Source organism: Rhineura floridana, chromosome 2 (assembly GCF_030035675.1).
Source record: "Rhineura floridana isolate rRhiFlo1 chromosome 2, rRhiFlo1.hap2, whole genome shotgun sequence".
NCBI lineage: Eukaryota > Metazoa > Chordata > Lepidosauria > Squamata > Rhineuridae > Rhineura > Rhineura floridana.
In genome coordinates this window covers 174,265,141-174,291,771 of record NC_084481.1, presented here as the reverse complement: position 1 = coordinate 174,291,771, position 26,631 = coordinate 174,265,141, and the positions used below count along the sequence as shown (strand labels likewise).

At 41.7% G+C, this 26,631-nt stretch overlaps 1 protein-coding gene across 2 annotated transcripts in view; it reads right to left on the bottom strand.

The window, feature by feature from the left end:
* Positions 1-26,631, bottom strand: part of RASGRP1 (RAS guanyl releasing protein 1) — a 93,004-nt gene that overhangs the window by 36,875 nt on the left and 29,498 nt on the right. The window contains exons 3-5 of one of the 2 annotated variants that reach the window (XM_061611503.1): positions 11,698-11,803; positions 8,745-8,807; positions 3,331-3,462 (exon numbers count right to left, since the gene is read on the bottom strand). In XM_061611503.1, the coding sequence (XP_061467487.1) occupies positions 3,331-3,462; positions 8,745-8,807; positions 11,698-11,803 (301 nt within the window). Of the gene's footprint in view, positions 1-3,330; positions 3,463-6,934; positions 6,987-8,744; positions 8,808-11,697; positions 11,804-26,631 lie in introns of those variants that run through there. The other variant, XM_061611501.1, reaches the window with a different exon arrangement.

The window sequence follows — 26,631 nt, the reverse complement described above, 5'->3', positions numbered from 1 at the left end:
GCAGTACAACATCTCAGACAGGAGGTCAAGTCTCCTGCTCCCATGGTACATTCACTATAGCTGCCCAATTTCCCTGCTTTTTAAAGATTGATAGAAATATCTGTGGGCTATAGATACGTTCTTAAACCGCAATTTTTTTTGCCTATTAGTGAATTTCTCTGCTTTTTAATCTGGGAGGTAAGAAATGGGATCCTGTGCAAGTTTGCTGAGAATGGATTGATCATTTGCATGCTTATGGAGTTCAATGGGATTTACTCCCCTGCAATCATGCTCAGGATAGGTGAAACTGACCACAGGGGATGAGGCAGGGGAAGGGGGGCAGGCGGGGGGCAGGCAGGGGGCAGGCAGAAAGGGGAGGAGGAGGGCAGGTTTGATCATTTGCATGTTTACTCCCATGCAATCATGCTTAGGATATGTAAACCTGACCATGGGTAGGAGGCCTGGAGTGGGCAGGGGAGGAGGAAGAAGGAAGAGAGGCAGAGATGAAGAAGAGAGGAGGAAGAGAGAGGAGAGGAGAAGGAGGGGAAAGGCAGGTCTGATCATTTGCATGTTTATTGAGTTAAGTGGGATATACTCCCATGCAATCATAGGTAAGATAGGCAAAACTGACCATGGGGGAGGAGGAGGGAGAGAGGAGAGGAGAGAGAAGGAGGAAGGGGGGAGAGGGGAGCAGAAGAAGGGGGAGGGGGAATGAGGTGATTGGAAGGGAAGGGGGAAGGAGGGAATTGGGAGGGGAGGGATGAAGGGGAGGGAGGGGCAAAAGGGAGGTGATGAGAGGGAGGGGAGGGCAGTTTTGTTCATTTGCATACTTATTGAGTTCAATGGAATTTACTCCCATGCAATCATTCTTAGGATAGGTAAAACTGACCATGGGGGAGGAGGAGGGGAAGGGAGGAGGGGAAGGAGGAGGATGGGAAGGGAGGGGGAAAGGGAGGGGGTGGGCACTGGACAGAGGGGAAGCCCCTTTCCCTTCTAAAAGGAAAACATTGTGAACAGTATCATTCTTTTTCTGCATTTCCCCCACCTTTTTATTCTATAGCAGGTACATGTAGCCTCCCACCCAAATTTAAACCAAGGCTGTCCCTGGCCACATCTACACCAGACCTTTATTTCACTTTAGTCAAGGCTTCTCCCAAAGTATCCTGGGAAGTGTAGTTAGTGAAGGATGCTGAGAGTTGCTAGGAGATGCCCTGTTCCCTTCACAGAGCTTCAATCAGGGAGGCTGACTGTTAAAGCACTCTGGCTATGGGAGCTCTGTCAGGGGAATAGGAATTTCCTCTTAGCACCCTTCACAAACGGCACCTCCCAAGATTCTTTAGGGGAAGCCATGACTGTCTCAAGTGAAATAAAGGTCTGGTGTGGGTGTGGCCCCAACTAGGCAAACCAAGCATCTGTGAGTCTGGCTTTTAGAATGCTGAGGGTTGTTTCTTATGGAGCATGCCTAGCCTTATCATTGATTTCAATGCTAAATTTCTTAAATTAATTAAAAATCAGCCAGGCATTTTTGAAACTTTTAAACTGCAGAAGATGAAGGTCAGAATATGGGGCATGCTATATAATATTTGGCTAAGGAGGCCATCATGCAGCAATTGATTTAAAATCATGGAATAAGAGTCATAGAACAGTAGAGTCGGAAGGGGCCTATACGGCCATCGAGTCCAACCCCCTGCTCAATTCAGGAATCCAAGTTAAAGCATACCCAACATGCGGCTGTCCAACTGCCTTTTGAATGCCTCTAGTGTTGGAGAGCCCACCAGCTCCCTAGATAATTGTCATACTGCTCTAACAGTTAGGAAGTTTTTCCTGATGTTCAGCCAATATCTGGCTTCCTGTAACTTGAGCCCATTATTCTGTGTGCTGCACTCTGGAACGATCGAGAAGAGATCCTTTCCCATTTTTTTGCACCTCCTCTGTGTGGCAACCTTTCAAGTACTTGAAGCATGCTATGATCTCTCCCCTCAATCTTCTCTTCTCAAGGCTAAACATGCCCAGTTCTTTCAGTCCCTCCTCATAGGGCTTTGTTTCCAGTCCCCTGTTCAACAGGTGGTGCTGTGAAATACACTGCAGGGACAGACTTCTGAGAGGTGCTGGACCAGCAGAGGAGAGAGAAGGAGATTTAGGCAGGCATAAAGGGAGGGGAGTTTGGCTTTGGCAAGGGGTAAAAGGAGTGGTGGGTGGTAAGAGGGGTTGGTAGGGGGTAGGCAGTGTTGGCGAGTGAAGCAAGCAGGAGTGCAACTGTATATTAAGCATTTTTCTAAGGCCCAACTTTTTCATGCAATATACAGTGTGGTTTTGTTTGAATCATAACTATGTGATGAAGCCATTTGTGTAAATGGCAATTTCTACCCTACCATTATTATTGTTATAATTATTGTTAAAGTTTATTCTATGATATCTTTCAGCCAAAAAGGCTGACAAGGTGGCTCATAGTGGTTCATGCACAAATACAAAATTCAAGTAAAAATGCAACTTACAAACATTTAAGACATCTCAAAATTAAAAAAGAAGAAGACTAAAAGCCAATTACCGGGCCCAATTCAAGGTGTTGGTTTTGACCTTTAAAACCCTACACGGTTTTAGCCCAGTGTAATGCCGCCTAACAAGATTGGCCTCAGAAGACCTTCTCTCGATCCCACCGGTTAAAACAGCTAGACTGGTGAGGACTAGAGACAGGGCTTTTTCAATAGTGGCCCCCACCCTGTGGAACTCTCTCCCAAATGATCTCTGCCATGCCCCTTCTATGATGAGCTTCCGCCAGGCCTTGAAGACCTGGCTCTTCAGGCAGGCTTTTGGGGTGGGTTAGGTTTTTACGGTTGTGGTTTTAAATTTTAACGTTTTAATGTATTGTTGTTGTTTTTTCATCTTGTACGTCGCCCAGAGTGGCTAGACAACCAGCCAGATGGGCGACTAATAAATTTAATAAATAAATAAATAAAAATAAATAAACCCATGTCCCCACAAAAATGTCAGAGAGAGCAGGAGTAAACCCTAAGGGAGCAGCTCCTCCTTATAAGGGTCCCAAATAGGGTTAGGTGGGGAACGGCAAGTGGAAAACCTTGCCCCTTGATGGTCCAGTAGAGTCTCACCCCTGCAGCAATCAAGGTCTCCCCATGTATTTGTTATTTAAGCAGCAACTGGGCCACATACTATACATGTGAAGTGTTCCTGAGAAGTTGGACGGAAGTCTTTCTTTGTCCCATTTGCACGGAAGAAGGAAATATTCTTATTCATAACTAGAGATTACACTTAATTTTTTTAGGAAGTTTAACAGCAATTGTGTTTTTAAGTGCGTGTACATTTCTCCCAATATATTATGACCTTGACACTCACATTTGAGATGTGTCAATTAGGCGACAGTGCAACTCCTCACCATTAGCTCTCACCAGTTCCTGAAATTCCTCCATGGTGTTTGTGAGATTGGAATCTGTTTTGAACATGACCCAGAATTCTCCTGCCCAATATCTGTTGGCAACAAAAGACAGTATTTTCCGCTGTACTTAAAACTACATGTACACCATTAGTAGCCACAAATGGTAGCTCGCCCTTCATCCACCTCTAAAAAAAAGTCTTCCAGATTTCCCCTCACAATTTTAGAATCAGAAATCATGCCTTAAAATTAGTTACTCTGACTATCTTCCATTCCAAATTACATACTTCTGCAAATAATTCAATAATTTCATATCTGAGTTTTGCTAAGAGGTCTTAGGTGAGTGTCACATGTTAAAACAATAGACAAATTAAAGCTTCATTCTTTGTCATCTCCATTTAGTTTAGTTTTTCATATAATCAGGCTGAAAAAAAACTGTATGTAGTACAGCTCTCTTTAACTTTTCTGGAATTCACCTGTGGGTTTTTTTGGGGGGGGGGTAGTGTTTATTTTCATTTGTCACCTAACCAACCGGCTTCTTCTTTCTGCTATATTTAAAGATTGTTATAATTAACTCAAGGGATCTTTCATGCTTTTAGCAAATTGATCGTCAAACTCCTTCTTGACTTCTGGCTTACATTTGGTTTGCTGGAGGGTGTGCTCCTCATCACACACACACACACACTTATTCATTGGCTAAGTTTTTTACTTGATTCCAATAAATTCATTCACTTTTGAGAAATTTACTTTTCTGAAATTAAATATATGACTGTGTTGGATTTCCTGGGCAATTTTCCACCTACATATATGTTGAATCTGAAAGCACTGTGGTCTCCGTTTCTAAGCAATTTGACAACAAATTGCATCTTGCACCGAACCCTGGAAGCTGCTTAAGAATAAATCATTAATTGCCTTGTCTTGGCTGGTTTCTTAACTTAATGTTCTAAGGTACAATGATTTACTATACTTAGACAATCTGATTTCTACTGTCATGACCCAAGTTCACATATATGAAGTCAGGGTTGTTTATATTTTGGCTGCCTTTCCCATTTCTTTTTTGCATCTCAAGAACTGCATAGTCATAGAACTTCAAAGTCGGGGGGGGGATCAAGAGATTTCTGAATGGAAGGGTGCTGGGGCGGGGGTTGTTCATAGTTTTGCTAAACTTAGGACTGAACCCAGTGTGACTGAACCAGGTCCAGGTGTGACATTATTCACACAATTAGCAAGTAATAGCAGTTGTGGAAGGGGGGGCAATCTAGCTTGGCACTGGGGTGGAAGCTTTAACCCTTTGTCCTTATTGCAGTCCTGAACAGGAGCAGGTTGCCCCACAATTGCTAACTGGTTAAAAAAATCAAAGCAATTGCCTAATGTGTGAATAATGTCACAAGGCTTTGGCCCTTAGAATGGCTTTGCACAGCTGCATACATAAGGCTCATCAAAAAGCTAAATTAGTGCTCCTACAGTATTTAAAAGAGCAAGAAAAAGAAAACAATGGTTTAGTTCTAAAGCGGCAGTGCGTGAACAGAGGAACAGCATTTCTGCAAAGGAGGGTGTTGAGTTTTGCCCATCCCGCACTTCCTAATACAGCTCTTCACTCCATGTTATGTTCAGTGTTATTCCTGAATGCTCCCCAACCCTCAGGATTAGTTTTAGTGCAGTGCAAGGGGCTGCAGCAGGAAGGGGGAGATGAGAACGTTCCATGGTAGGAATGAACATCTGCCCATGGATGTCAGGATCCAAATGAATGGTGCAGACACACAGAGTTGGAAAGATATAATTTGTTACCAAAGATGTCACTAGGATTATACAACATTTATTCATTTTTGCCTCTCTCCAGCACACCTTTCTACTAAGGCTGGCTATTCACGATAGACAATGCAGAAAAATACATTATAGCCAGGTTAAAAGAATACAACCTAAAATGAAAACACAGGGCTGAGTGTTGAAAAGATAACAATGTCTGTGCCAGGTATGTGTACCTGGTAAGAGTGTTGCACAATTGGAGTACCGCATTAAAAAGACCATCTCTGGTAATCATTCATCCAAATTCCTGAAGCAGATCAATCTCAGTGACTTTGGGCCAGTCACTGCCTCTCAGCCTCAGAGGAAGGCAATGGTAAACTACTTCTGAATACCGCTTACCGTGAAAACCCTATTCATAGGGTCGCCATAAGACAAAATCGACTTGATGGCAGTCCCTTTACATTTTCATATATATATGGCTTCTAAGCAATTTACAATTTTAAAAAACCCAATTATAGAGAATATAGCCATGCATAATTAAAATATGCAATAAAACAATTCCATCAAAACATTAAAATAAACATCCACAATAAAAATGTACAACAAAGCACATTAGAACAATGTAACAATTAAAACAGCAATTAAAACAAAACAGGAGGTTCATGTCAGGAGAGCAGGAGGATGCTGGTCTAAACCTATGTCTCTTCAAAAGCACTAGAATGCCAGTATAGATGGGGCCTCTCATATTTCAATACAGAGAGCAGTCCACAAAACTGGTGCCACTGGTGGAAAAAAATCCTCCTTTTTAACACAAAAATAGAAATGTACTGCCTTCAAGTCGATCCCGACTTATGGCAACCCTACGAATAGGTTTTTCATGGTAAGTGGTATTCAGAGGTGGTTTACCACTGCCTTCCTCTGAGGCTGAGAGGCAGTGACTGGCCCAGGGTCACCCAGTGAGCTTCATGGCTGTGTGGGGATTCAAACCCTGGTCTTCTAGGTCATAGTCCAACACTCTAACCATTATGCCACACTGGCTCTCAAGCCAATAATATAATCACAGTTTACACAGCAGGCATAATCACAGTTGAAAGTGACTGGTGAGTGCCTATTTGCAAGAAAGGACTGGAGCCAAAAGAAACTGGTTCCCTCTATCCCTACCCTAGCTGCTCAGGATACCATGACTGATGGTATCAAAAGGCACATGCCCCCTATCTTGCTTCTGACAAAAATCATCTATCTATCTATCTGTCTGTCTGTATACTGCCCACTCACAAAAATCAGGGCAGTGTACAGCAACAAAAAAACCTTTAAAAGCAGCACAGAATAATCATTAAAATGACTGGCTACTGAAGAAAATTTCAAATAACTTCATAGGCCTGTTGGCATGAAGAGATGCATGGAAGTCAAAAGCTAGGATCTCTGCTGAATCTCTGCTGGAAAATGGTTCCACAGCATGGAACCAGCAACACTAAACAGATGGCTGGTTGAGGCCAGTTGGGTTTCTGTAACATGGGGAAGGGGAGCAACTAACAGCACTCCTTTGGATGATCTCAGTGATCAGGCTGGAATATAAGGGCTCAGGTGGTCCTTAAGGAGTTTGTATATCAACCTGGCCTGCTACGATATGGGCATCCAGTGTAGTGTTTCAACTGAGATGTCACATGTTGTTGGCTGTCTGCCCCCATCAGCAATTATATATAGTAACTGTTATTTCCATTCCAAAGCCAGGTCTAACTCCATATTGAAAAAAGTCCAGATAACTAGTTTCATCCAGGACTTTTTGGAATTAGGTCACCACTACACACTCAAGCACCTTACCTAAAAGTGGAATTTTTGTTGGCTATCATAGAGCCAGCAGTTGCCCTCACAAACAAGGTAGGAAAGGGTTAAGCCACTCTTGGGCAGAGCCAGGGAGATAACGAGACTCAGGTTACTGCTATCAGGCAGCTGTAACCACTAATGAGCCCAAGGCCCTATAAATCCAGCAGGAGGGAATGTGTTGGGTGTGGGGGGAAAAGTTGGATGGAGTTAACAGTGAGCTATGTATATTGAGACTGTATGCTGTCAGGGACTGATGCTGTATGCTGTATGCTGTATGCTGTATGCTGTATGCTGTATGCTGTATGCTGTATGCTGTATGCTGTATGCTGTATGCTGTATGCTGTATGCTGTATGCTGTATGCTGTATGCTGTATGCTGTATGCTGTATGCTGTATGCTGTATGCTGTATGCTGTATGCACAAGTAAAGTATTCTTGCACATAGACTGCTGTATATTATTGCTACCTCCCTCTGTGTCTTACATGACTACATTTTTGCCAGCTTCCAACAATTTTGGACACTGGTCAGTTATTATTCAAAACAGTTATAGATCAGGGTTGGCCACCCTTTTTTCTTTTCTTTAGATTTTCATTTTGATCTTTTATATTTATTAAAGAAATTTCACTACCATACTTTACAATAGAATTACTGTTAAAATATTAGTTACCATTGTGATCTCTAAGGAACAATTACATAATAATTATATCCATATAAACAGAATTTAATATCTAATATCTAATAACCATCAATCCTATCACCCATTTCATCATCAATTAATCATTAACTAGAATTAAATAAAACTACATCCCTGAGAGAGAAAGAAAGGGGGGGGGAAAGAAAAACTCATCAGTAATTTTGCCCCAGCTCATTTACTCTTCTATTGTGTTCTCTCCGTTCTTAGCTTTTAAATTCCTCCCAATAACAAATATGGATTTACGGAGTCTTACACTTAATCATTCTAATTCTAATATCATTCTAATAGGAAATAAACAAACTCCATTCCTCTATAAAGTGTTTTCTCGCTGTCAACCCTCTCTCGTACCTTGACTAAATCTCTTAGTTGAACCATGCATGCCATATCCCATCTTTTAATTAGTCAGGAATCTACAGAAGGAATTATGGCATTTTCCATTTCCAGCATATTATCATTCTGGCTACTGTTATTAAATAAGTTGTTATTTCTATATCTTCCTTTGGTATGATATCCTTAAGATACCCCAAATAGTACTACTATAGGGTCTTTTGGAAGGTCATAACCCTGAATATTTTCCATTTCTGACAACACTAAATTCCAGAATATCTGAAACTTTGTGCGTAACCACATAATACAGAACATGTTTGCCCCTTTTTTCTGTTGAGGTCCACATTCCCTTGGGGGTAATCAGGGGCCACATGCCAGCGGTGGGTAGGGATGAAGCCAGCAGTTGGCAGAGCCAGAAAAAAGGAGGCTACCTCTTTTATTTATTTCTTACTGCCACATCCTTCCCTCTCTCTTCTTCCTCTATACCCTGCAGGCTGCCTTGGGGGGGGGGGACAAATTGCTCTTTGTAGTGGTCTGAACTGATTGCTTTCAGAGGACTTTTGAAATTAAGCCGAGCCACAGAAAAGTAAGCCTAGATGAAGAACCATGTCTGGATTTGCCACAACTGATAAGCAACAACTGCACAATAAATGTCTATTTACTGCCCTAAAAATCATCATATGAAAGACCTCCTTCTTTAATAACACTTGATACATAGCAATAAAATATTTTTCATCACAAGTTCTATTTAAGAAGCCACCTGTTAAAAAAAGAAATGTGTTCTTACCTTACAAGGTAACATATCTTTTGGCAAAGCAAAGAATTATTATTTTCCAAAGCATCTAGATATGTAAGCAACTGCTAAGGAAAGTATATCAAGAGCCTATAGAAAAGAAGGAAATTCATAAAATGCCATCTGAAAATATTAAAACTGTAGATAAACTGTTTAAATGAGAACAGAATATTGTGCTAATACACAATTTTTGAAAGAACAGAGTTGACACCTGTTTGGCAAAGAATAAAGGATAAAAATGACCTTGTTTGGTTACAGCTCATGGTTTGTTTGGCGAAAAACAAACCACAAGCCTGGGTTTGGATGTCATGTTAAGCCATATTATGACTCAGCTTGGGATAACACAACAGCAACAAAGGAGAAGTGAAGCATCCACAATTTCAGCAGCATGTACCAGCACACTGAAAGCTATGGCCAAGGGTCCAATGATAAGAAACATAGCCTATCTTGCACTCAGAATGACCTGAAATTAGTAGAAACTGATAGTGAATAAAAACAAACAACAAACAACATTTGTTTTGGAGATAAAACCAAACTTTAGCCATGATCAATTTTATAACCCACTCCCCCCCCCCAAAAAAACCCAAGAAAAAATAGATTTGGATTTTTTAAAAATTAGGATTTGTTAAAATATCTTGTGGAAGAAATTATACCTGTAGAGCAATCATAGCTGGTCCATCTAGCTCAATATTGTCTACACTGACTTGGCAACAGCTCTTCAGTCTTTCAAGACAGGGGTTCTCTCCCTGCCCTACCTGGAGATGCCAGGGATTGAACCTGGGGCCTTCTGCAGATGTTCTACCTACAGCCCTTCTCTAAGAAATTGGGTTTACTCCATGCAAGTTCAGTTCCAAGCTCTACATGAACCCAAATACAATGTTTCACTTTCCCTCCAAATGCAGGAGGAAGTAAAGCATACTACTTGGGAACACTGTAGAGGCACATCTGCATCTGGTACATTGAGCACAGACGCCGTCTTATACCGAATCAGAACTCTGGCCCATCTAGCTCAGTACTGACCACAATGACTGGGAGCAGCTCTCCAGGGTCTCTCACACAGATCTCTCTCCAAGCCCTGCCTGGAGATGCCAGGGACTGAGCCTGGGGCCTTTTGCATGCAAAACATGTGCTCTACCACTGAGCTTCAGCTTGACTGCAAACCCCATAAATGGATACAATTAAAATACTTTGAAATACTGCCAAGACCAGAGGGTGATCTTACAACATTCCTCTCAAATAAAAATCCCCTGAAATTTGTGTTTTGCTTTATGCAACCCTTCATCAGTCTTTGAATATTGAAGCAAGAAAAGGAGCAAGTTTAACTGAATGAGGGAGTAAAAGTCAATTGCACTGGAATATTTCATAATATTATAAAAGTAGTCAAACAGATATTTAAAATATGGTTGGCACCTATATTTGGATATTTCTGAACTATGGCCCCTTCCCACCTCTCCATTCAGTGAGCATGCCTGAAGCTCACGAACTTTCTTCCCATGCTTGTGGACAGGAGCATTAGGCTGCCTTATACCAAGTCAAAAAATTGATCCAATGGGCTTCATGTTGTTCACACTACCTGGCATCAGCTTTCCGGGATTCAGACACAAGGCATTCCCAGTCCTAACTGGAAATGCTGGGGATTGGATCTGGGACATTCTGCATGTAACGGAGTTGCTCTACCTTTGAGCCTTGGCCCTTCCTCAAATGCTTGAGGATGCTTGATGAATTTGATCTCTGCAAATTCCAGTATGAACCAATTTGATCAGTGCCTCTCAAATGAATGTGTTTCTGGAACTTAATTGTCTACTAGTTTTGCAATTCCCAAATGTTCTTATGCAACTCTTGCAATATTTTAAGAGAAATTATATTTTAAACTAAATATTTCAGTGTGAATTTTCATGTGCACTTTTTTAGAAAATTGCAGATTAATGCAAACACAAGGTCAAATAGACTTACAAGTAAACACATAAAAGAGTGACACAGATCAGAAATAGATTTGTTCATGCCTATCCATTCCCTTAACCACACATGCAGGAAAATGCAAAAGCCAATGGATCTTGCTTTCAATTTACTGTGAGAACCCTCAGTTCGAACCAACATTATCTTCAACACACTGAAGAAAGGGTGGTGGTAATAACACCTGACTAGGTGTATACTTCAACACAATAAGTTATATCAGGTAGTAAATGTGGTATCCTCCAGATCTTGTTGGACTCCCATCAGCCCCAGTCAACATGGCCAGTAGTAAGGGACTAGAGGGTACCATGTTAGCTACCTCTGATGTCTGTTATATAGCCTGGTTTGATTTGGAATATTGTTGAAATTGATAGCAAATGGCTTTGAAAAACTTTGTGAAAGGAACATGAGCCTTTCATTCTGAAGCAGATAAAGCTTGCTTGGTTATAGTTTTTTAAGGATTCTAAGAATCACAAAGTTCAAAGGAACCTTGGAAATTAATCTACTCCAAGCCCTTGTTCAATGCAGGATCTGCAATGTAGGATGCAACTACAGCAACCCTGACATCTAGCCATCTAGCCTCTGCTTAAATATCGCTAGCAAAAGAGAGCCCCCCCCCAAGGCAGTCTGTTCTACTGCTGAACAGTTCTTACCATTAGAAAATTTCCCCTTTTTAGCCCAGTTCTCCTTTCCTGCCATTTCCATTTGCAAATAAACTCAAAAGTACTACGACTATGTCATATGCTGCTGATTCAGTAATAACTGAAATGAAATTAGCTACTGAATCAGATAAAAATAATATATAGCAAATAAGACCAAGAAAATTTTAAGGACCTGATTTGTTTAATCAGAAACATTTAAAGAATTTACTGTTGGGTGACATCCATTCCCAAAAAGATTTGGAATGAGACCAGCACACCACTTCGAAATCCTTTGTTATCATAGGTTCTTTATTAGTAATTAATGCACAAACTGCAAATGTTTAAAAGGATATAGATCAATTAGTTTTCGCAGCATCTCAGTGGAGGAGATAATAAGCCGATGCATGGTCAATGTTACCTTCAGCAACTGGTAATTTTTACATGGGTTTCCTTCTGAATCTGAAAATATTAAGCAATTCATTGTTAGGAACATTACAAACATTTAACACACTCCATGCTACATTTTCCAACTTCCAGTTTGGCCAACTAATAGATCTGTTTGTGGTAAGGTGACTTATTGAACAAGGAGATGTTCGGACATAGAAAACTATACTGGGATGGAGGCATATGCACCTGACTGGTGGCTCCATCTGATTTCATTTTTAATTTGTATACCACCGCTCTACATTAATGTACTCAAGCAGGGCCGGGGCCAGGCATGCTGGGGCCCTTGGGCACCAGCCTGCCCCAGGCCTGGCACCCACACGCATGCCCCACCTACCTACCTTTCCCTTGGTGAATGCTGCCTGTGCTGTGTGTGCATGCCTGCCATCTACCAAGATGGTGACCAAAGCTTCCCTAAGGGGCTGATGCCTCTGCCACCATCTTGGTTGATGGCGGCAGGGGCATCAGCCCCTTTGGGAAACCTCAGCCACCATCTTGGTTGATGGCAGGCTTGCACCCGCAGCACAATCAGCATTTACGTCAAGGGAGAGGTAGATAGGGCATTCAGGCAGGCGTCGCAGACCTGCACAGCAGTAGGGGGGTGCCTGGGAGCTCCCTCTTGCGATCTGCAGCAGGGTCAGGAGCCAATGCTGCAGTGAATCGCAGAAGGGAGTGCTACCCACCCACCCTAAGGAGGGGCTCTTCAGAGGCCCCTTGGGACCCAGGGGTCCTCAGCTAGGGCCCAACCTGGCCACCGTCTGGTGCCGGCTCTGTACTCAAGGAAGTTACAACCCATAGAAATGGCAAAATATACAACAAAAACCACACTGTCATCCCATAACGATTCAAAATATAACAACAAATAAACAAAATTCAAGAATCTGTTTTCCATATAGTATTACAAGATTAATAGCAAAACACCAGAACACAATAAAAAATTGCCACCAACAATTGCCACCAACAATTAAAAACAAGCAAGACAACTCTGCAAAAACTCAATATACAAAATGCTCCATGGAGCAAAACAACTCAGGGCTCACATTGATCAGGGACCAACTGACAGAGTTGTAGTGCCCCGTCTCAAATTGATTTAGGTACTGTGAAACCTCAAAGAGATCACTCTAGGAAATCTACAAGGTATGTGTCATATTTCAATGCTATGTAATGGGAAAGAATTTGGAAAACGGTGAATTGGGTGGTCAAAAGTCTAAGAAGTGAACTTAGGTAGAACACCTGCAGTCTCCTAGAGCACAAGCAGAGATTTCATGGGAGGTGCAAATACATGAACTCCCCTTCCCTCTGTTCTAAGACTCTGAGATAAGGGGTTCCAAACCAGAGAAAGAAGGATGTTCCATTCACACCCCTCATTTTTTGTACCTTACTGATGGTTTACTCCCTAGGTACTGTAATTTAATTATTTTAAGAAGTGTTGTAATATGAATAGCAGGTATGTGTCATTAGCCATCATACTTGTCCATTTATTCCTACTGTTTTTTGTTTCCTAGCCAGTTTCTGATCCACAAGAGGGCCTCTCCTCTTATTCCATGACTGTTAAGCTTACTCAGGAGTCTTCAACAAGGTACTTTTCTAAAGACTCCTGAGTAAGCTTCAGTCATGGAATAAGGAGAAGTTCTCTGGTGGATCAGGAACTGGCTAGGAAACAGAAAGTAGAGAGTAGGAATAAATGGGCAGTTCTCCCAAAGGAGGGGTGTAGAAAGTGGAGTCTCTCAAGGATTGGCATTGCAATCTGTGCTTTTAAATTTGTTCATAAACGATCTATAGTTGGGGTGAGCAGTGAAGTCGCCAAGTTTGCTGGAGATACGATATTGTTCAGGATTGTTAAAACAAAAAGGGATTGCAAAGAGCTCCAAAAGGACCTCTCCAAACTCAGTGAATGAGTGGTAAAATGGCAAATGCAACTCAATGTAACCAAGGTTAAAGTTACGCATATTGGAGCAAAAAATCTTAATTTCACATACACGCTCATGGGGTCTGAACTGGCAGTGACTGACCAGGAACAAGACCTTGTGGTTGTAGTGGGTAGCTCGATGAAGATGTCCACCCATGGTGTGGCAGCTGTGAAAATGGCAAATTCTATGCTAGGGATCATTAGGAAAGGTACTGGGGGAAGACCTGCCGATATCGTAATGCCATCATACAAATCTATGGTGTGGCTGCATTCGTAATACTGTGTACAGTTCTAGTCACCTCCCTTCAAAAAGGACATTGTAGAGTTGGAAAAGGTTCAGAATATGGCAACCCAAATGACCAAGGGGATGGAATGATGCTCCTATGAGGAAAGGTTGCAGCATTTGGGACTTTTTAGTTTAGAGAAAAGGCGAGTAAGAGGTGACATGACAGAAGTGTACAGAATTATGCATGACACGGAGACAGTAGATAGAGAAAAGCTTTTCTTCCTCTCTCATAACACTAGAACTCATGTACATCCAATGAAGCTGAATGTTGGAAGATTCAGGACAGGCAAAAGAAAGTACTTCTTCACACAGCACATAGTTAAACTATGGAATTCACTCCCACAGTGGCAGTGATGGCCACTCACTTGGAGGGCTTAAAAGAGGATTCTACAGATTCATGGAGGATAAGACTATTAATGGCTACTAGCCATGATGGCTATGCTCAGCCTCCATAGTCGGAGGCAGTATGTTTTCAAATACCAGTTGCTGGAAACCACAGGAGGGGAGAGTACTCTTGTGCTCAGGTACTGCTTGCGGACTTCCCATAGTCGTTTGGTTGGCCACTTTGAGAACAGGATGCTGGGCTAGATGGGCCACTGGCCTGATGCAGCAGGCTTTTCTTTTATGTTCTTATACATAAGCAAAAAGTCAAGAGAACTGAAAGCCCTTTGATTAAACTTGCATTCCTCCTTAAAACTATCAGAAAAGTAGCAAGTGCAAGTCCTCCTCTCCCACAAAGCACTGAAGCCAAGCTGATCTTGATTGCAGAAAGAGTCTCTTCGATTTATAGAGATCTTCATTTGAAGTAAATTGTCACTTAAGTTTAGATGGAAGTAAATCCAAGAATAGATCAGAATGAATAATCTAACCAACGTGACAAATGGCACTTTTAAACTTTTTTTGCACTAGTGAAAGCACATGCAAAATTTTAACATTCATATGACTGCAGGATTTACTAGCGTGAACAATTCCTTAGTACTTACACTGGAACCAGGACTTACATTACAAGTGCTGATAACCACCTACAGCTCTGTGGCTTTGGGCCAAAGACTGCAATTTCATTCAAGTCTTAAGATGTACTGCTAGTTTGAGCAGAAATAGAAGTTCCTTTCTTGTTTAATACATACAGTAGGGCCCCACTTACACGGCGGGTTAGGCACCAGGCCCCCGCCGTGAAGCAGAACCCATTGACTATAATGGGTCGCGCTGCGCAAAAATGACGCGAAAATGCCGCAAAAGCGCAAAATCGGCTTTAAAACGGGGAATTCCCCCTAATTGAAAGCCGCCACATCAGCAGAACGCTGGAAAACGGAACGCCGTAAAGCAGGGCCCTACTGTTTTATAAATTCCCCTGAAACATGTTAAATGCATTCTCTAAAAATGTTGCTAGACGTTAATAAAGGTTTGTTGTTCTTATGTGCCTTCAAGTCGATTACGACTTATGGTGACCCTATGAATCAGTGACCTCCAAGAGCATCTGTCATGAACCACCCTGTTCAGATCTTGTAAGTTCAGGTCTGTGGCTTCCTTTCTGGAATCAATCCATCTCTTGTTTGGCCTTCCTCTTTTTCTACTCCCTTCGGTTTTTCCCAGCATTATTGTATTTTCTAGTGAATTGTGTCTTCTCATGATGTGTCCAGAGTATAATAACCTCAGTTTCATCATTTTAGCTTCTAGTGACAGTTCTGGTTTAATTTGTTCTAACACCCAATTATTTGTCTTTTTCGCAGTCCATGGTATGCGCAAAGCTCTCGTCCAACACTACATTTCAAATGAGTTGATTTTTCAAATGAGTTGATTAAATAAAGGTAAGACCACCAAAACAGACAAAATATAGAAGATTCTTCAATTTTACTTTAAAACTAACTCTGGGAGCTGTGATTTTTATTGGAGCAGAGCAGACCTAGGTTCAAATCTCCAAGCAGTCGTGAAGCTCACTGGATAACTTTGAGCCGATCACTATCTCTACCTACCTCAAAGGACTGTTGTGAGGATAAAATGGGAGAAGGGAAAGGTTAGAAAAAACTGCACCAGAGGAAGGATACCCCCCCCACACACACACACACTACTGATAAAATCAAAGCCCCAGAAGCTGTTTTATGGTGTTTTTCTTTTTTTCAAAGTCAGGCAATCAAATTGCAGATTTCCTACTTATGTTTGTTTTGGCCTCTCTCCCTCTCTTGTTTCTACACTATTTTTACGTTCAAAGGTCTTTGGGAATAGGAGTATTTCTCATGTATTTTTCTAAGGAACCTAACATGAAGACATGCTATACATAATAATAAATACTGAGGTAAAGGAAAGAAAATGGAAAAAGCAAGCCAGACACTAGACTTGAAGCATTTGAAACAGTGCAAGGTTTAGGAGAAAACAGTTGTAATGATATGCGCTGTATTCCTGTCACTCAGCTGATGAATGGTTATTCCTCCACATGCTTCCCCTAAATCTGCTTTGGTTGGTCCCCTAACTCTCTGGAACAGATTTGGGGAGTTATGTGGAGCTTCAGGGGGGGTAGGAGAACTGCTGAAAATTGCTTCCCTTCTCATTCTGCAAACAGAAGCCTTAGCATCACCTGAGCAACACTGTTGGATAATATATATATGTAGGAAACCTGTGGTCTAACTTCCATCAGCCACAACCAGCACAGACAATGGTCAGGGATGATGTGAGTTATATAGTCCAGCAACAGGTTCCCTACCCAATATCTGTCTGTGAGTGTGCATGCATGTGCACGTATGTACATATGCCACATTTATTTATTACTTTTGTAATCCCAAAGATCATAATAAAAATCACAAACAGTAAAACCATTAAGTAGTAGCAGCAAAATATGTACTCAGCTTGCTCTTCAGAGAATGAGGTTTAATCTGTTTTGTGTAAGATGTATTGCCCCAATAACTCTTACTGGGTCACAACATTACTTAATGTAATGACACAACAGTACAAGTAATTGTATTAAATTGACCTAACGTACAGCCTGCACCACGAGGAGGACAGGGAAGTGTGATCCTGGTGATTCTCCTTGATCCATCAGTGATTTTTGGTACCATTGACCATGGTATCCTGCTGAGCCTCCTCATGGAGTGAGGGTATGAGTTTCTAGTCTTTCCTAAAGAGTCTATCTAAGAATGAAAAGTACTTTTATACCCTATGTCCTCTGGGAAGAAAATTACCAAAGTGTTTCATCTTGTTATTATGCTTTTTAACCTCTAAATGTCAGTGATGGTCCTGACATGTCTGGCTTGCCAGCTGCAACCTTTTCTGGAGAAGGCAGACATGGATTAAGTTATGCACAGCAAGTTATTTCTAGGCTAAGCAACTACAATGCTCTCTGTATGAAGCTGCCTTTAAAGACAGCCCAGAAACTGAAACCCATTCCAAACATAGCACCTCTTCTGCAGATGTAGAATCTTCTAGGGCTCAAAGGTTTTTCTCTAAACGTATGTCATATACAATGGTTGTCAGTTTGAAAGCTTTTGTTTTAAACTTTAAAGCCCTAAATAGTTTATTATCATAATTTAAAATGCCTATCATTCAAGATCAGTCTCAGAAATCCTACTCTCTGGCCTATTCATGAATGAGGTCAGATGGCTAATTACATGGGACAGATTTTTTTCAGTGGTGGTGCCAAGAATGTGAAATGCTGTACCTGTGGAGATCCACTGGCCCCCTTCTTCTAATTTTTAAGCATATATTACTCTTTTTTTGCACATTGCTTTCATGTGTATGATTTAAAATCTGCTAATTTGCTGCATTCTGCTGTTTCAAAGCCTGCTGTTAATAATGTTTTATAGAATTGTTTATTTTTCATATATCTTTATCATCATTTTAACATTTTGAATGCCACTTTATGTGTGTTTTTTAACAGACAAGCAGGATATAAATAGAATGTTTTATCGCAAGTTGAATTATGCCATAGTCTCTCTGTTCAGGAGTACCATGAAGTTCCGCAGCCTTTGCCACTTGTTAAATCCATGTTATATAGACATGCTGTTTTTCTTCACTAATCTTAACAAATACAAATGACTTTGTGAGATCCCCAGCTCCTGTTGGTGTCCTTCAGTTGTGTAGGCCATTGTGTTGAGAAGAGACCCAGAATTCTTCACAGCCAAGCCTCCTATTACAGTATTCTGTAAAGCAACTGGGCAAGGTTTATATTAAATCCACAAAGATCTGGAGAGTTTTTTTAAAAAATGGTTATAGGTACCAAATGCTAAATATACTTCAAGGTATTATTTATTTATTTATTTATTTTTATTTAGTTTAATTTATATACCGCCCTAAGCCCAAAGGCTCTCTGGGCGGTGTACAAAAAGATAAAAACAAGCACAATATATAAATACAATAAATACAATAAATCAAAAACAAAACAAATAAACAATAACGAACCAAACAACATCCAAAATACGGAAATGCTGTTTAAAATACACTTTAAAATACACTTTAAAATGCCTGGGAGAATAAAAAGGTTTTCACCTGGCGCCGAAAAGATAGTAACGTCAGCGCCAGGTGCACCTCATCAGGAAGACTGTTCCACAGTTCGGGGGCCACTACTGAAAAGGCCCTAGTTCTAGTCATCACCCTCCGAGCCTCTCGATGGGATGGTACTCTATCCTGACTGGCAGCTCCTGAGCTCTTTCCTCCAAAGTAGTCCCAACAACATCTATAGTACATTCAAATCTTGGATTATTCCTAATTAAAAACTGCAGCTTTATTCATAAATTCACATGCAAGTGCTACATGTGCTGTATTCATGAAAGCATTAGACGAGTACAACTAGCAAACTGTATTCTTTTAAGTCAACTTCCACACAGTAGCATGTTTCAATATGCACTTGAAGCTTGTTCAGTTTATCTTTGCCTTAACAAATTGAATGCTGAGACTCACTCTCATTTCCGCTTGCATACCTGTCAGTAAAACCACATAGCCTGCTGAGAAGAAACCCACAAGGTAGTGTGTTGTTAGAATTACTGCATTTTGCATTAGGAACCTGCTTTTAAATGTGATGTTTTCTAATGCTGCTTTAAAAATAAAAGAACATCATATTATAAAAAGAAAATTATCTTGAAAATGCCCCTTTCCTCTTGTTATCACTATTCAGTGATTTCTCGTTTTCAGAAATCATTTGTCCATGTGCTGCAAACAAGGTTGTTGTGTTAATTTTTCCTTCATGTTTTTTTGTGTATTTGTATGTGTATGTATACACACACACACACACACACACACACAGGGTGATATCCAACTAAGTCATACTCAGAATAAACCCACTGAAATCAATGAAATTGTCCACTGATTTCAATTGGTCTACCCTGAGTATGACCATTATTAGCTAATATACATACTGTATAGCTTGCAACCCTGAAATTCCTTGTTGAAATTGACAGCCGAATCAGTTCACTCTGCAGTCTGATGTGTTCTAGTTTGGAATATTTTCAGTAGGTTAACCTATACCAGCAGTCGCCAATCTTTTTGGACTAGTGAGCACATTTCAAATTTTAAGAGAGTGCTTAGGGCACCAGTTACAAAATAGCTGCCAAGGGGAGCATAGCATAACACAAACTTAGAGAGACCATAGTCATTGCTGCTTCTCTCCCTACCTCCCTCTCCTCATGGCAACTTCATGTTTACCACTGGAAGTTATCTATGTCCTGCTGGTTCTGATTATGGACATACAGCTTATGGATAGAAAGGTACAGGAATTCTGTTTTCCCGAATACCAATCCTAAACCGAAGCCTAGGCTGCCATCCTATACCCCATGACCTGGGAGTAAGCCCCATTAAACACAAAGATGTAAACATGTATACCACTGCACTCTAAGTTAACTATACAGTGAATTCTTAATAAGTGCCTGGACATGAGATCTTGCATAGCAGGAGACATGCCTAAGCTCCTTTGCAAAGTTTTCACATTTTGCATTTGCCATTTGGGGAAGGGATTATTTAATACCCACCCACACTTATTTGGTAGTAGTATTTGCAGAAAAAACCTTCTAGGGAGTATGTGATATCAGATGAACCCAGTACAGAAAAAAATGCATTCTGGTTGCTAGGAAAACAAGGAAGGACAAACTATGGAGATTTTAAGGACTAGAAAATGAGAGAGAAATAAGAACAGTGCGCTAAAGGGAGAGGGCAGGTCTTTAGGACCCCAGGAATTCCTATCACCTGGTGTCCAGCTCTGACTTCACTCACTGGCTAAAAACAAGGCAGGAATGACTTCACTCATTGGCTAAAAACAAGGCAGGAGTAGCCAGGCTGGCTCATCTCACAGAAATTGCTTAGAAGAGTACCTGTACATTTTCCTTCATAACTTTCTTTCTAGAAGGGCTAGACATTTACTTTTAAAAAAAATGAAAGCTCAGGGAGAGGGGCAATGAAGGCTTTTGTTGGGCTCTATAGAGTCAATGGGCATCAGGTTGGCAGCCCCTGGCCTACACTGACTCTTATACTGTGTAATTATGAATCTTTGTTATTTATTCCAAACTAATTTCTCATTTCATCCTTATAATTCATGAATGGGGAGCCTGTGGCCCTCCCAATGTTTATTAATTTACATATCACCTTTTGCATGTGTGTCAAGGTGATTTATAACTATATTATAAAAGAACCTAAAACTCTTGGGCCATTACTCCCATCAGCCCCCACCAGCATAGCCAATTATCAGGGATAATGGGATTTGTTAGTCCAACAACATCTGGAAGGCCACAGATTCTCTATCCCTGAACAAGAAAATGTGCACATTTGTGGATTTCAGAGAGAGTAGAAATCAAGAAACATCCCTGACCATGTTTACTTAGAAGTTCCATTGTTTTCTGCAGAACTTAATTCCAAGCTTAGAGTCTTCAGCTTTAGTAATGCATACTTTGTTATCCAACTCAAAACAGCGCTATGTAGAAATAAAATTAAAACAAAAGCATAAAAAGGTAGCAAACTGTCATGCCTCTAAATAATGCTTTGCAATAGATTTTTCCCCTTTGAAATGTGGTTCTCCTGTGGTACGATCCATAATCCACTACACCAGAAGTCCTCTTTGATTAGCCTTTGTACTCCCCTGGAAGTTTCTGAAATAGCACTAGAAGTGCATTTTAAATGCATTTATTATAACCAGCTCTTCTATTGAAAAGCTCCCAGAAAATCCTCCATCCAGTCACTAACAAGGCCAAAACTTGCTTAAATTTAACAACGACCAGCATCATACACCTCAAGACTATTCTCTGGAAATAATGGCTAGTATTCAATGCTAGTCCTACTCAGAGAAGACCCACTGAAGTTAATAGACATGACTTAGGTTTATTAATTTCAGTGGCTCTACTCTGAGAGGGACTTAAATGAATACAACCCAATGTGTTAATACTGGCAGCTGTTTAAAGTAGGGAAACAAGAATTACAACTTTGTTTGCATCAGCATTCCCCCCTTCCTATGACAAGCACACTCAACAGGGGCATCACTACCAGGGTGTGGGGGCTGCGGATCGCACCTGGGTGACACCATGAGGGGGGTGACACCCAGAGCCGCCCCGCCCCGCCCCGTTGCCCAGCAAAGGAGCCGAGAAGCGCTCCTGGTCAGTCGGAGCAACCAACTCCTCCTCGGAGGCACGCAGGCGGGCGGGCGAGACCGGGAGCAGCGTTGGCGGGGCGAGGGAGGCGTGCCGGCGTTCCCAGGCCTGCTTCTCCGGCTGGGTGCCCCTCCGGCGCGTGCCCTCCCAGGGACATGGACGGGGATGGCTGGCCTCGTGCGCACACACGCACTCAACACAAGATTTGGGAGCTTGCCAAGGGCCCCCTGGCACCTGGTCCAGTGCGCGCCGAAAGCAGGCGCCCACTCGCTGGCGGTGAAGCCTGGACAGGCCTTCCACCGTCAGCCTGGAGCGTGTGGTGAGTGCGCGTGAGAGAGACCAGCCACCCCTGTCCATGCCCCTGGGAGGGCATGCGCTGGAGGTCCGCACCCCCCCGCACTCCTGCTAGTGACGCCGCTGACACTCAAGGAGGCTTACAAAGCAAAACTATAAATCATAGAACAAAAACTGAAATGTAATCATAACCACAAAAACACAAAATATGGCAGCAGCAGCATGAAACATCACAGCAGAGAGATAAAACATCAGAGGGCTATATCCAATGCCCTCATTCTGTTAGTGGAAGGATTTATGCTTATGCAACAGACCTTTTCCCCCTCTCCTCCTCCCATGCTCATCCCACACTCTCCCCAAGTCTGCTCTGGAGGGTTGGAGGAATCCCCAGAACCGATTTAGGGAGTGTGCAGCGGGGGAAGGGGGAAGTTCCACTGCACAAGCATACGTTTTTGCGCTAACGGCATGAGAGACAGCGCCAGAGGCTCCATGTTTTAAAAAAAGGGAGGTCTGCCAAAAAGTGGTAAAGAAGGGGAGCATATAGACAAGCCTTCCTTGGAAGGCTGTTCCACAGCCCTCCCATGCCTCCCAACCATGCTTCCATCAGCAAAGTGACAGTGAAGAAGGCCTAAGAAACCAAATACAAATCTTGGGCATGTTCATATTGGAGAACACAATTCCTGAAATATCCTTGTCCCAGATAGTTTAGTGCATAACAAAGGCTGAACAGTTCCTCCAAGACAGTTAGTACCATCAACCAGTAGCATCTCTGTATTACCTAGATTTAAGATTCAGTTTGTTCTACCTCATCCATTCAAAAACTGCCTCCAGTCAGCAGTTGAGAACTTCCACTGCCTTCCTAGACTCAAATGATAGAAATGAGAGAGAGAACTAGGCATCATGAGTATACTGATGACATACCAGCTCAAATATCTTTAAAGCATACAGTATAAGATACAACCTGAAGTTCCCTGCATGTCAAAGTTCACATAGGGTGCCATCACCAAAAAGAGGAAATGTATCCCAAATAAAGAGGACAAATGGAGGTATATATTTGCATAAAATCTGCATAAGCTAATTTATATGTATATATGCAAATTCAGATACAGGGCTATATTCAATTACATCCTTCTGCGAGTGGAATGACTTCTGCTTGCGCAATGGGGCTTCCTGCATCCTCCTTTCATGTGTGCATCCCCAAATCTGCTCCAAAGGTTTGGGGGAAAACCCAGATCAAGTTTAGGGGGTGTGCAGTGGAAGGAGAAGGGGAAAGTTCCGTTTTGCAAGTGGAAGTCATTCCACTCATGCAGGGAGTTACTTAGTGCTATGCTAAATACAACCCATAATCACTGTAATTTAAATACAACATATCTTACCATAGCAGGGAAGACTGCAGTCAGGTAACTTGTGTGTCTGCTCAGTCTGCTGTCAAGATGCTAATTGCTGATGGGCAACTTCAAGATCCCTGCCCTTTCTTCTTATGGTTCCTTGTCTTTAAACTGGACAGCCCTTCAAACAGAGGATGCCTTCAAACAGAGGACTATCTTCTATGAAGTTGAACCCTTGGCCATCCTAAGTCCACTGAGCAGAACCACAGTCCCACATCACCACCTTCTGGGTCTCACCTTCCAGGAAGGATTGGGGCCACTGCAAAACAGTTCTTCCTAAGCCCATCCTTGCAAGGAGGTCCAGTAGGATACCATAGCTGATGGTACTGCAAACTGCTGAGATATCTAGGATAATTAAAAAGGTTGATTCCCACTGTCTGTTTCCCAGCAAAGATGCAATCTAGGCAGTTTCAGTCTCATAACTAGGCAAGAAATCAATTTCACCCAAAAAATACCTGGAACTGTCTAGTCACCACATGTTGAAGGGCACCGACAATAAAGACCAACTAGATACGGTTATAGTTGTTCAAATCACTCACTGTGAGTCTCACCTAAGTTTCACATGAGTGAGACTTAAGGTCTCACTCAGAAAAGTTCTCACTATGACCTCAAGAGGAAGCAATGCCACATCTTTTTCAGCAAGCCCTTTACCACTTTATTGATTCTATCCTGGTAGACTTAATATGTCACAACACGCATGGAACTAAGACACACATAGTAAACATCATCCTACAACAGAGCCTGAAAAGTATCCATTGTAAAATGACTAGACAGAACTTCAGCTACTACCAAAACAGATTGTTGTAACTATGGTATCTAAGTAATGAGAGAAGCGAGAGATTTTATCTGCCAACCTGATGACAGAAGGCAATGTTTCACTAGCGTCTTTGCCTTGCTGTTTCACAATGGCTTTTCTCCCCTGGATAACTGGCTCATCTTGGGGGCAAAAAATGAAAAACTTTTGTCATGAATTCTTCAAGAGATGCCTGAAAGTTAGCAACGAAGATGCCTATCAAATCTCTGCTAGAAGAATATTCCACAGCATGAATCAGCGATACTAAATGCTGGACTTCCAGCTGAACCCATTCAAGCTTCTGAGATATGGGTGAGAAGTATCAGTACTCCTCCATACGATCTCAATGACTGAGCTGGGATATAAGCGCTTAGGAGACCCTTAAGGTTTCCTGGGCCCAAATTGTTCAGGGTTTTGTATACACAATACAAGAACCTTCAACATGGCCTGGTAGCATATGGGCAGCCAGTAAAGATGGTTTCATAGAGGTATCACATGCTGTTAACTGTCTATCCCCATCAGCAATCTAGCCACTGCATTCTGCACTAACTGGAACTTCCGGATTATTTATTTATTTATTTTTATTTGACTCAATTTCTATACCGCCCATAGCAACACATTGCGGAAATTCAGTCACCAGGTTACCAAGAAGCATAGCAAAAATATACAGGGAAGCATCTTACATTAAAATGCCCACACACACACACACACACACAAATAAATCAAAAGAATGAAATTTTTCATTCTTATCATTACAACCAACTGAGTGAGTAGCAGCTGAGTGAGTCAAGTATCATGTTGGTCTCACTCCATATACATTTTCAGTATTCATTAGATTCATATCCCACCATTCCATTGGCATGGTTCATTAAGGTGGCCAATATCACAACGCTGCGCAAAGTTCCACTGGCTGCTTGTGGCTGCTGGATAACCACACTAGGGCTCACAAACAGAGGAGAGAAACAACCCAAATATCACTTTCCTCAGAACCCGACACGTGGTGCTGGCCCTGTAAACAACTGTTTTACTTGCTTTACTTATCTGTTCATTTCTAGGCCCAAGGCAAGGTACTAGTTATGACTTTTAAATCCCTAAACTCTTTGAGGCCACCTTCTCCAATATGAATCTGACTACGTATTAAGATTTTTGAGAGATGTGTCCCGCCAATATCTGAGGTACATGTGGCAGAGACACAGGGCAAGGCTTTATATTCCCTTTCCTGGGAATACTCTAACTGCCTCTCTGATAGTGCTCTGCTAACAGGCAAAAACCTTCTTGTTTGAACCTTTGGCCTGATGACTTGCCTGTTACTGGCTCGTGGTTTTAGTTTTAACTGACAAATGTTTTCACCTGCTCTTTTTGTATTCAATTTGTGTGTTTGCATCATCATATGTTTTATTGTGTTTAAGCTACTCTGAGTGCCTAGTGCAGAAAGGCAGGATAGAAATTTAAATAAATGGTTCCATCCATACTGTCACATACAACACCATTTGGGCATCACGGGCTGTGTTTAATTATAGAGACAGCTAAACTGCGGCCCTCCAAATGTTGTTGAACTACAACTCTCATAGGGTTGCCAGGTCTCCGGTTTTCGCTTGGAGTCTCTGGGTTTTTTGGGGGTCCCTGCTGGGTGAGTCACCTTAATCTCTGGACTCTCAGCTTTTATTTTAAAAAGATTAAGTTTCTAGGTGGTCTGGTTCAAGAGATATACACCAAAATGTCACCACCACCAACTTCTGTTAAATGAGCTCGTAGCTGGCTGCTCTAACCCCTCCCTTTCAGGTTTGTACCCAATAAGTGAAGTCAGGGTTATGATTGGCAGAGCAGTAGCTAGACCCCATTGCAAGGCCAGAAAACTGTTGTTTTCTTCCTGCGTATCTGAAAATCTCATAAATTGAGTAAGTATAGAGCTTTCAGTCTTTTTCTCTCTTGTGTGCAGGAGACTAATAAGTTTAAATTTTCCTGGGTTGTTGAAGGAGACAGTGTTTTGAAAACCATCCCAATATGAAGCTTCAATCCTATATTCACTTTTCTGGGAGTAAAGCCACAATGCTAATCCCACATACCTGGAGTAAACCCCATTAAATTCAACAGGACTTCCTTTGAGTAGACTTGGTTAGGATTCTGCTGTAAATTAATGGAACATAGCAAAGAATTGAGTTTGTACTGTAAATCTTTTTCTCCCCCTCCAATTCTATTTTTAAAGTAGTTAGGCAGGGCTTACTTAGGTATCACTGCGTTTATTATGTAGGCAACTAATACTGATTTTATTTTATTTTTTAAATGTTCTGCAATGACCAACTGGTTTTGACAGTAAACTATTACATGGCGTGTATGTATTTTTACATCTCCAGTGTGTGTATATATATATATGGAGTCTTTCCAACAATCCTGTGAGGTAGGGTTGCCGACTGGAAACCAAGGCAGTTCACAATAAGAAATGAAAAATGGAAATGGACTGCCTTCAAGTCGATTCCAACTTATGGCGACCCTATGAATGGGGTTTTAATGTAAGCAGTATTCAGAGGTGGTTTACCATTGTCTTCTTCTGAGGCTGAGAGACAGTCACCTGGTGAGCTTCACGGCTGTGTGGGGATTCAAACCCTGGTCTCCCAGG